Source organism: Barbatula barbatula (genome assembly GCF_947034865.1).
Source record: "Barbatula barbatula genome assembly, chromosome: 5".
NCBI classification, from domain to species: domain Eukaryota; kingdom Metazoa; phylum Chordata; class Actinopteri; order Cypriniformes; family Nemacheilidae; genus Barbatula; species Barbatula barbatula.
The window spans coordinates 5,305,438-5,316,449 of NC_136769.1; the positions used below are offsets into that span (position 1 = coordinate 5,305,438).

At 40.4% G+C, this 11,012-nt stretch overlaps 2 protein-coding genes across 3 annotated transcripts; one reads left to right on the forward strand and one right to left on the reverse strand.

Annotated features, from left to right (window-relative positions):
* The first annotated feature begins 745 nt into the window (after positions 1-745).
* On the forward strand, positions 746-2,962 carry LOC306894519 (uncharacterized protein). The gene is made up of 3 exons (XM_079457148.1): positions 746-979; positions 1,101-1,469; positions 1,759-2,962. The coding sequence occupies exons 2-3, from the start codon at positions 1,238-1,240 to the stop codon at positions 2,043-2,045; spliced, it is 519 nt and encodes a 172-aa protein (XP_079313274.1). The 5' UTR covers positions 746-979; positions 1,101-1,237; the 3' UTR covers positions 2,046-2,962.
* Positions 2,320-9,765, reverse strand: farsa (phenylalanyl-tRNA synthetase subunit alpha). Of its 2 annotated transcripts, XM_079457147.1 has the most exons (14): positions 8,395-9,765; positions 7,829-7,989; positions 7,207-7,344; positions 6,998-7,096; positions 6,803-6,921; positions 6,570-6,662; positions 6,210-6,338; positions 5,904-6,019; positions 5,507-5,591; positions 5,304-5,403; positions 5,048-5,216; positions 4,810-4,887; positions 4,260-4,374; positions 3,031-4,153 (listed from the first exon to the last, which is right to left on the reverse strand). In XM_079457147.1, exons 2-14 carry the CDS (start codon positions 7,973-7,975, stop codon positions 4,048-4,050), a joined length of 1,494 nt encoding a protein of 497 aa, XP_079313273.1. In that variant the 5' UTR covers positions 7,976-7,989; positions 8,395-9,765; the 3' UTR covers positions 3,031-4,047. The 2 variants fall into 2 exon arrangements, with proteins under 2 accessions (XP_079313272.1, XP_079313273.1); XM_079457146.1 differs by lacking the exon at positions 8,395-9,765 and having other exon boundaries at positions 2,320-4,153; positions 7,829-8,077.
* Between the last annotated feature and the right edge of the window lie 1,247 nt (positions 9,766-11,012).

The following is an 11,012-nucleotide window of genomic DNA, read 5'->3' on the forward strand; positions in this document are numbered from 1 at the left end:
CAATATTAAAAAACAACCTTAATCTATAAGCTCACACATTAGAATGTCTCAGAAAGTGTGTCAAATTTATACCTGCCGTATACTTTTTAACATTAGACAGTAAGGTATTTGTACCATAAAGGTTACATTTTGTTCATTTGTACTAATGTGTCTGCACCAGGGAAGCTAAAGGTAGCATTTAAGTAGAGGTTAAGCCGAAGGTTCCATGAATCAAGAGCAGATCTCAAAGTCGGGATCTCTCGATAACTTGCTGCCAACAAACAGCCTATGAGCTTTATGTAAAGTCTCGTAATTGTTTCCGTGTATTTGGCAACTGTCTTTTGTGTATTTGCCTTATACATTGTATGTGTGATACGATGCATTTGGATGCAGCCATTTATTATATTACATTAGACTGTAAAAAAGATATTTTATCAAATATATAATGGCATAAAAATATATATAACAAGGTGACAACTTAAATGACCAAGAAAGTATTTTGGTCACCGTTCATTACTAAAAATATCACTCGGGTTGGGACTGTCACAGTCTTGTGTTTCTGCGAATACAAAGTCAAGATTGGTCGAGTAAACGGGAGTTACAAATGTCAATAGGAAACTGCGTCTTCTTCAGAGGGATCACCATCTTCGCGGAATCCTCGACTTAGCTGGAATTAAGGGACGTCAGACGTGAGCAGCACGGCTATTATCAACTCATCGGGGGCTGGATCAAGAAGTTTATCAACGTCTATCCAATGATGACCATTGGATTAAATCGAGTGGAAAGTGGAGCCGCGCGGACGGCGAGTGACTTCAGCACCGCGGACAGCGCACACGGCACAAACGCGCCTGCGCAACAAGGACGTTTCGTGAACCCTCACACATTAGGAAAAAAGCGTTAAATAACGCGGACGAAGACAAAAATGAGTCTTAAAATAACAAACAGTCAACTTCTGTCGCGCATTTAACGAAACTGGAATGGACATACAGCTGCGATGAAGGTGAGGACATTCAACTGTACTATCAACTATCAAAACTGAATAAAAATAAACCATTCGGGGTTGGAGTCGGATTTTGCATGATGTTTGCAGACCTATAGCCTCATTTTTCTGACATTTACAGACAGATGATTCACAGATGAGCTTTCGATGACAAAAAAAGCACCACCGGATTCCACCTGGTGAAAGAAAAATAAATGCACGTTGCAAACACAATCTCTGCTTTCTGATGTGGATTTGGTACTAAGGGAGAGATTGGTGATGAATTCTCTCAACGTTACAAGTCTCAATGTTACTGATAAGACTGGACATGCCTTTCAGTACTCCTTTCCAAACGACGACCCGATGTTTAAAGACTACAAGCCTGTGCCCAGAGACCTTATACCCTTACCAAAGGGAGTTTTGTATCTGTTAATGGCAGCACTGGTCATTGTTGCAGTCGCCTATGCGATAGTTGGACATCTAATCAAAGACCTGGCAAGAGATGTAGCAGGTAAGAGGTCTGAATGACCACTGAAAGGGTTTAGAAAGGTGTGTGTGTATTGTAATAAGGCTTTTGTGTGTGTATATATATATATATAAAACGCATGATCATTCAATTTTAATAGTGGTTAAAAATCTGATTTTAATCATTTTAGTTCAGATCTAAGTTCATAATAATCAAACAATGACATTACAAGGACAATTATTTAATCAAAAAACCGATCGGGGAGACACAAGCTATGACTAATGTTACATTTACTAAGTGTTACGGTGACCCCTGTTCTTCCCTCTCCCGGCAGACTGTGTACTCGGCCCTAATGAAGATGATGTTGAAAAAGAGGGTGACATGCCAAGCATCGGATCCAGCCACCTACCCACAGCTCTTTCACTCTCCCGTTCAAATGCTTTCCATGTGTGGGACCAGGATGATGTGGTTATCCCCTTATCATCGGACGACAGCCCCCAGCTGAGCCCTCTCCTGCTGGCCGCTATTCCCTACATTCCATCTTTCTTCCCAAACAGCTCCAACAGCCCGTCTGTACCAAACAGTCCTGGGGAAACTTATGCTATCTCACGGGATGTCTGATAGTAGAAACTTCAAAGGAATTAGCAAAGAGACAATGTAAATGAATGACGTTTTAGCATTATGATCATGAAGGGTAGGGGCCTGGAAAAAAACAGGATTCACAGACGTATGCTGGACATCATCTGAGACCTCAGATCACATTCAGCTTGTGCAAATGTGAAGGTATACATGTTCTTTAACACTGATAAAACTGTGCTTTCCGGATATACATTTGATCACTTCAAGCAATTCCTGCAAATCAACTTTATGCATGACTTTCTTTAGCGTGCACGCTAAGGGGACATAAAAGCATCTTGTTGCAGTTTATTTGGAATCCTCTTCCATATCACATTTGACCATTTTTGGACCCGAAAGGTCACTTTGAAACGCAGATGATGGATTCCTCATGTCATATTACTTTTGTCCAGTTGTGTAAGACGATTACATTAACTCCAGCAGTGCCCCACATAATCAAGTTATCCCCAAAAGAAGGATTAATATAAAAAAGCATCAGAACTTTAAATGCTTGGCATTACTTTCTCATTCGGCATTAATGACATAACGACTCAAGTCTAGACTTTCCGTTCCTGCACAAATACGCAGAAAAATCTTATTAGTTTCAGGTGGTCTCAACGGAGTGTCACTTCACAGGACTCAAAAATCAGAGATGAGAAGGGAACATTTGCTTGGATGGAAGTCTAAAGGGAAATAAATGCCCTTGAAAGGATCACTATAAGCTTACTGTTGTGATGGAGATGATTCGTTTGAATGTGAATGCTTGATCTGTTCTGTTATTTGCAAGATCAAGTCCAGTGTAAAATTTGATTGGGCTATTTCATATTTTTCTGCAGACCTTTGACCTTTTTACACTGTTATACAATATCTGTAAATAAATGTAACATACCAAATACATACATGTTTGTTCCCTTACAATGCGCAAAACAAGTGGATATCATTGTGTTGTTGCCTCTCTACATGAACTACATTTCTAAAATATGTATTTTTTCAATATTTGTGACGCGCTCATCTGCAGTCAAAATAACAAAAGCTTTCATTTACAGAATTGGTTAAAATGATGCAAGGAATCCAAATAGCGAGTAGACGTTGAGCTATAGTAAGGCTGATCTCAAACAGGCTATTTTCAAACGTCAGGGCATAAACCTTGACCCGGGCACTTAAGATGTTACGACATTAGAGCAAGTAAACAAGACATAATCCCTAACAAAGGTTTCGTTCAAGCTCTCCTCCCCCAAAGAGCCACAAGTGAGCCGTGATACCACAGCACAAACCGGCTCCTCTCACAAGACAGTTCACCAAGAAGTCGTTCATTATTTAATCTCTTTCTTCTTCAGAACACAATAGAAGATATTTTGAAGATCATTTGTAAACAAACAACATTACACACCATTGACTTCCATTCCATAACCTTCTTTGTGTTCAACTGAAGAAAGAGTCACATAGGTTCTGAACCACATAAATAGCTGAATATGTTAAATTCGTGAATTAATTAGTTTCAAAACAAACAGCTTTATACGAGAAACATTTTTAATTTTGGCATTTCTACAGTGGAGGGCTTTGATAGTTTGCGTTGTATTCATGGCTGTGGGAATAACCCACGTAGCTGTTCATACAAGGCTTTGATGGAAAATAGTCTGTGGAACAGATAACATATCACTTAAAATCATAAAATGTGACAAACACTAACCAAATCTTTTTTATTAGATTTCTGTATTTGGCATTTAGTGGTACACAATATCGTTTTATGAGTGACTCAAGGTCACGGCAGTCCACATGCAAAGAAGTGAATATCCTCCTCGCTATTCAAATCCACTACCTCTTTGATGTCAGCCTGTTCGACTTTTTTTAGCTAATGCCCGAGCTGAAAAAATATAGCTCATGGTGTTGTGTTATGATTTAGAAAGTAACAGCGTCAAGTCCAGTCAAGACTGCGTCAATGAACCCATATACACTGAGTATTACAACAAGCCTTTTGTGAGGAGTTATTCTGCGTAGAGAGAATAGTTTAAGAGTCCAGTCGACATATAGGGCTGTCGTAGACCATCTGTAGGTTCACTTTGTGCCCCACGAGCTCCCGGATGTTGTTAATTCCATACTTGATCATGGTAGGTCTAACAGAGAACAGAAGGGGAAGAATTACTAAAGGAAAACATTTAAAACCACACTAGAACTTTCTAAATTTGTTATTTTTACAGTTTGATCATAGTTTGAATTTACCTCTCTAAGGACAGCCCCCAGGCGATGACAGACACGCCCTCCGGAAGACCCATGGGCAGCAGCATTTCAGGTCTGAAGACCCCAGAATTCCCCACCTCCACCCACCTCTTCAAACCTGAGACAGAATCAGTTTGTTAGGGTTTAGATAATAAAACCGGATAATAGATAATAAGAGAAAAATATTGGATTATTTTCTGGGTGTTTTTGGAATATTCATTTGTGAAGAACTACACACACGACTTAAAAACCAAAACATCCTGACTGAGGCTGTCATAACTTAATGCATGAAAGCATTCAAAATCATGCAACAACAGTAAATAAAAAAACAACAATGGTAAAATAAGCTTTGTGAAAGTCTGTTAATGTCACTTAATTTCAGATGCCTTTTAGTTTAATTTCTTTAATCTAATTCAATGACATAATATTCTACAATTAAAACGCTGCTTAAAAAGCCACATCACTACAGATGTGTCCCCACAGGTTCTCTAAATCTAAACACATGACCATTTTTATAACATATCACAATATAACGTTTTAGGGTGACGTTTACCTTCGTGATAGCTGAACACTTCCATGCTAGGTTCGGTATAAGGATTGTATGCAGGCTTGAAACGTAATTTTGTAATTCCTGAAATACAACAGTATAAAATCATTAGTTTTATTAAACAAGACTACGTGTTGTAATCTTACATGTGGGCATATTGACAGACTTCACGTGTATTTAGGTAAACATTTTAAGAACCATGTATTCACCAGTGTATCAAACTACTAAATAAAAATAAAAGTACCTAGTTTAGTGAAGAACTGATGCAGAATGCCCATGAGGTCACCCAGGGTCAGACCGTAGTCGGCCACCACGCCCTCGATCTGATGAAACTCCGCCAGGTGAGTGGCGTCCAGAGTTTCGTTACGGAAAACTCTATCGATGGAAAAGTACTTCACTGGTGTAAACTTCTCCTGAAAGACATACAAAAAAACAAACATCTAAACCACTGCCAATATATGAACTCTAACATTTGTATGAAACATTGAGCGAGCGTGCACCTGCTGTGCGAGTTTATACAGCATCCGAGCGCTGACCGCCGTCGTGTGTGTTCTCAGAATGTTCTTCTGAGCCTCTTCGATTTTCCAATCATACTTGTATCTTAAAAGTGATGTCAGATGTTACAACAACATTAAATCTACAACTACAGCAAAAAATTGAAATCCATATTGCACATTAAAACTCATGCCATCGATAGTCTTACCCTTGTGATCCATAACCACCTTCAGAATGAACCTTCTTCACTCTTTCCAGATAGTCCTGAGGAAACCCATGAGCCAGTGCTGGGTCTACAAAACACAAACACTTATCACTGCAAAATAATGTAATTTTGAAAATGATAAAAATCTCCATGTAAATAAAAACTGTACTTTTACTGTATTTCTCAAACTGTAAACTTACAGAAAAACGACAGCAAATTTACAAGAAAAATGGGGAAAAATTATATGTATATTCTTATATCCTGTAATTTTACAAGGAAAATGATTATTTTACGGTATATTTCTGTCTCTCCAGCTGAAATTTGTTTTTACGGTGTAGTTTTACACAAAACAACAGCAATTTGTAACTCTGGGACTAGGACAGTGTCAGTGTCTCCTCACCCGAGAGGAAAAAGGTGTCGTGTTGGTCTCTAGCCGGATGCTGCTGGGGCTGAAACAGAGAGTCAAAGTTCCAGAAGGAGCTCTCGATGAAGTTATTAGTGGGCATTTCCGTGAACCTGTGAATATAATATATATATTATTTCATTTGAAAATATATATCAAGACAGCAGTAAACTAAACTCAAAACACCATTGAGGAGTAAAAATCGTTGCAAGACATCTCTTCTGCTTGTGTTTGATCACAAAGCTAGCAAAGCCATGAATTATTTGAGCACAACTAAGGATGTATTGCTGTAGAAGAACCGACCCCATCTCGAGGAAGATCTGTCTGAACTGCGTGCGGACCTTCATGAGCGGATGCAGGTGACCGCATTCTGGAGCCACGCCCATCGCTTCGAAGTTATACGGCTTAAACTTCTTCTCCTTCCAGCTCCCACTGAGAAACAGAATGAGAACAGAAAGAAAACAAGAAATAAAAAAGCTAGATATACTGATCAGTCATAGCAAACACACACAAAATATATATATTGTTTGTGAAAATACTGCTTGATGTAATTTGTACTACTATTTTCCTTTCTTGAGACACTGAATTCACCGTGTCTTGTACGTAGTAAGCCTGTTATTGGGCTATTAAAGAGTTTGAAGACAGTCGAGTGGCTGTTCTCACCTGGCGATCATCTCTGGTGTGAGTTCGGTCTCTTGTTTTGTGATGGTGATGCTGAAGTCTCTTCCTTTAGTGATCTGGTATGACTTAATAGTCCTGAAATAAAATAGTCCATTTTATTTCAGACTGTGTCTGTAGCGCCTCCCAATGATCACGATGAAACAACACAAACACCAACAACAAGGCCTTCACTGCAACATAATGAACCACAATAAAGAATATAAAGTCTGTCTCACACTTCAGCGAGCAGCTTGCGTTTCTTCAGGTCATTCTTCTCTTTCTCTTCCATTTTTGAGGACTGTCCCTTCCGCACCAGCTGCAGTTTCTCTCTCACCGTGTCTTCAATGGTTTCCACCTGAAACGCGCGTTCGAAACGATTGGGTAATGCTATGCAAAGATGTGAAGACCAGGCTATTTGATGTATAACTCACAGTTTTGAAGATTCTGGGCCCTCCCTCGTGACCTTTATCCAAACGGATCCATTTGTTAGACATGGCCTTGCTGAATCCCACCTTCCCGCTCTGCATTTTCTAAAAAGAAAACACAGAACAAGTCGGAAATCCATACAGGATACCATCACTGTTCCTTACACATACCCAAGATGTCTAAAGACTAACGTATATATATAAATCTGTCTCACCATGAGCTCATTCTGCGGCAGACCCTCGGCAGGGATGGCGTTGAACACTCGGGCTTCATGACTGCCCTGCTCGGCGATCTCGCAGCCCTCTCCGGTCAGCTCCCAGTGTTTGGAGGATCTCTGTTCTGCTGCGATCACCTGTGAACATCATCCACCGTCAACAGATGGTAACATTTTCACGTTGTTTTGAAATTAAAGTGTTTGATATACTAACACTAAACAGACACAATAAAGAAAGCCAAGGCACGCAGAAACAAATACTTATGGTTACCATTTATGCACCATCAGCACTTTACCATTAGAACCATTACAGTATTTCTTCATGTAGTGGTTCCAGTAGAATTTAATAATATTTAATTGGTTTTCATCCACCAGATAACATCCCACTCAACACATTACCAGTAGAGACCCCCATAGATCATTCAGAGTCCATTAGAATATCTGCGATGCTTTCTTTCAGGTTGTATGGAACAACCCATAACTTTATTCGGATGATCATAACAGCTATACGTGTTCATGGACGATTCTAGACAATTCAACCCAAATGTACTATAAACAATACTGTGACTGCATGTGAATGAGCGTCCGTGACAGCGCTGTTGCATCAGCCGGAGATGTTCACCTCTCCTAAAGCCTGCAGACTCTTCACGGCCCCCACGATCACCTGATGATCCAGCCCGAGACCCGCCGCGGCCTCCTGACTGTCAATCCCGGCGTCGGCGGCTTCCACGAGCCGCAATAAAGACTCTAAAAGCCCGGTGTCAGCCATGCTGGAGTCGCCTTCTGCTGCGACGAGGAACCGGACGTGACGTCAAACATATGACCGTAGACACGGGAAAAGAAACGCGCTGTTGTTTACGGTAACTTAACTCGTTAGGGTTAACAGTCCTTGTTTTAAAGGATAACTACATCCAAAAATGATTCATTTTCATACAATGGTACTTTGATTTTATTTCAGTATTTATAGTAAAACAATAGTAACCATGAATCATATTGTCAAAAACCAACCTAAACAGCGATATTTCCATTAATTGTGGTAATGAAAAGGATCAAAAGTACTGTACAGGTGTGATTTGTTAAAGTTTTAACAATGTTATTCTGTTCCTTTTATTAAATTAAATTATTTATTTATTTTAATTAATGTATTTAATTTCCTTTTGGTTTGTACGCCAGTTTGATTTTGCATACCTTGCCTATTTAGTATCTTCTGTATTAGATACTAATGCAGCTGCTGGCCCCGACGGCATCCCTGGTCGTGTACTCAAGGCATGTGCGGAGCAGCTCGCTGGGGTCTTCACGGACATCTTCAACCTGTCCCTCGCCCAAGCAGTGGTTCCAGCATGTCTTAAATCCACCTCCATTGTGCCCATCCCAAAACATTCGAACCCGACGTGCCTTAACGACTACCGCCCTGTAGCACTCACACCCATTGTTATGAAGTGCTTTGAGCGGCTGGTCCTGGCACACCTAAAGGTCTCCCTACCACCCACACTGGACCCATACCAATTCGCAACAATAGGAGCACGGATGATGCAGTGTCCATGGCGCTGCACTCTGTGCTCACACATCTGGACAATAAGGACACTTACGCACGCATGTTGTTCGTAGACTTCAGTTCTGCTTTCAATACCGTCATCCCTTCCAAGCTAATCGTCAAACTTGGAAACCTAGGCATCAACAACCCTACCTGCAACTGGATTATGGACTTCCTGACGAACAGGCCTCAGTTTGTTAGGTTAGGCCACATCTGCTCCACCACCACCACCACCCTCAACACTGGTGTACCACAGGGCTGCGTACTGAGCCCCTTTTTCTACTCCCTTTTCACCCTCTACTGCAGGCCTGTGAACGGATCTAACTCCTTCATCAAGTTTGCAGACGATACAACGGTGATTGGCCTCATCAGCAACAACAATGAGACTGCATACAGGGAGGAGGTCCGGCACCTAGCCACATGGTGCTCAGACAAAAACCTGCTCCTTAACACCTCCAAGACAAAGGAGATCATCGTGGACTTCAGGAAGGCGAAAGGAGGCACACACGACCCCATCCACATTAATGGGATGGCTGTTGAACGTGTTTCCAGTTTTAAGTTCCTGGGGACTCACATTTCGGAGGACCTGTCCTGGACCACCAACACCTCATGCCTGGTCAAGAAGGCTCACCAGCGTCTCTTCTTTCCGAGGACACTGAAGAAGAACCAACTGTCTTCAACTATTCTGGTGAACTTCTATCGCTGCACGATAGAGAGCATCCTGACCAACTGTGTCACAGTCTGGTACGGGATCTGTTCTGTTGCTGAGCGCAAGGCACTGCAGCGGGTGGTGAAAACAGCCCAGCGCATCACAGGGACTACACTTTCACCCATTGAGGACATCCAGAAGAAACGCTGTCTGCGTCGAGCTCTCAGCATTCTCAAGGACTCCTCTCACCCCGCTCATAGACTGTTTACTCTCCTGCCTTCCGGTAGGCGCTTCCGGTGCCTTCGGACAAGAACCAGCAGACTAAGAAACAGCTTTTTTCCCAGAGCTGTTTCATTATTGAACTCTGCCCCCCACTGATTCCACTACCTCTTTTACCTTGAACTCCGAGCTGCTATAACATTGTTTACACTGCACTACAGGGCTGCATGCATGACTGAACTGTACACACCAGTACTTCATGTTATCTGCTCTACTGGACTGTTTACCTACGCACAGCATCATTTGCACTCTATACTGCTAACTTGCACATCTAAAATATACTCATTTGCACTAATGGACCACTTTCATAACTGCACTAACTTATCTACTGCACTGTAACTCTATTAACTGCATCTACTCATCTACTGCACTGTAACCTCAATAACTGCATTTACTCATCTTCTGGACTGCAACCTATTATTAACTCTTATACTGCACCGTAACTTTAATAACCGCATTAACTCATCCACTGCACTGTTACTTCAACAACTGCATTAACTCACCTATTGCATTGCAACTGTAACAGCTAATGTCAATAATCTATGCACACTTAATCACTTGCACTATTGTTTAGTCTAAATTATTATCTGCTCATATCCACCTGTACATTAATGTTCATAGTGTTAATGTTAATAGTATATAGTGATCTGTATATATTGTTCATAGTACATACCTACTGTAAAATATTTTCATAACTGTATTATATTTTATCAATATTGTATTCTGTATTTATTCTAACTGTATATCCTGCACTTGCTAATTGCACTTCTGGTTAGACCTAAACTACATTTCGTTACACTGTACTTGTATATGTGTAATGACAATAAAGTTGAATCTGATCTAATCTAAAAATTAAATGAACCATGTATAGATTTAGTGTATGTGTGTGAAAAATATATTCTTGGATTGTTTACTAAACAAAATGACGGTTAAAGCATTGAAGCGGTAACATCATTTTTAAAGAGTTTGCGTCCTGATGAGGATAATAATACGAAATATAATTTGATTGTACTATGATAGATATATTTCTATGTTTTCTTTTTGTTTGGTCATAAAAAACAAACATTGAGATAATTCTAATATACTTTTTACACAGAAACACATTGGTGTGGCAATGCCGGAAAATCCAGTAAAACGCGAACAGACAGTACCGTGTGTGGACATTGGACTCAGAAAAGTTTACTTAAAAGTGGGCATTTTTGCCACATTGTTTAGAGTGCAAACACACAATGAAGAAAAAAGCTGACGTGTTCCCATGTTTTTGGTAAAGGCACTTGCCAAAAACAGATGAACATTGCTACAACGTAAACAAACTGAATTGTAATCAGTGTTTCAATAATGGGC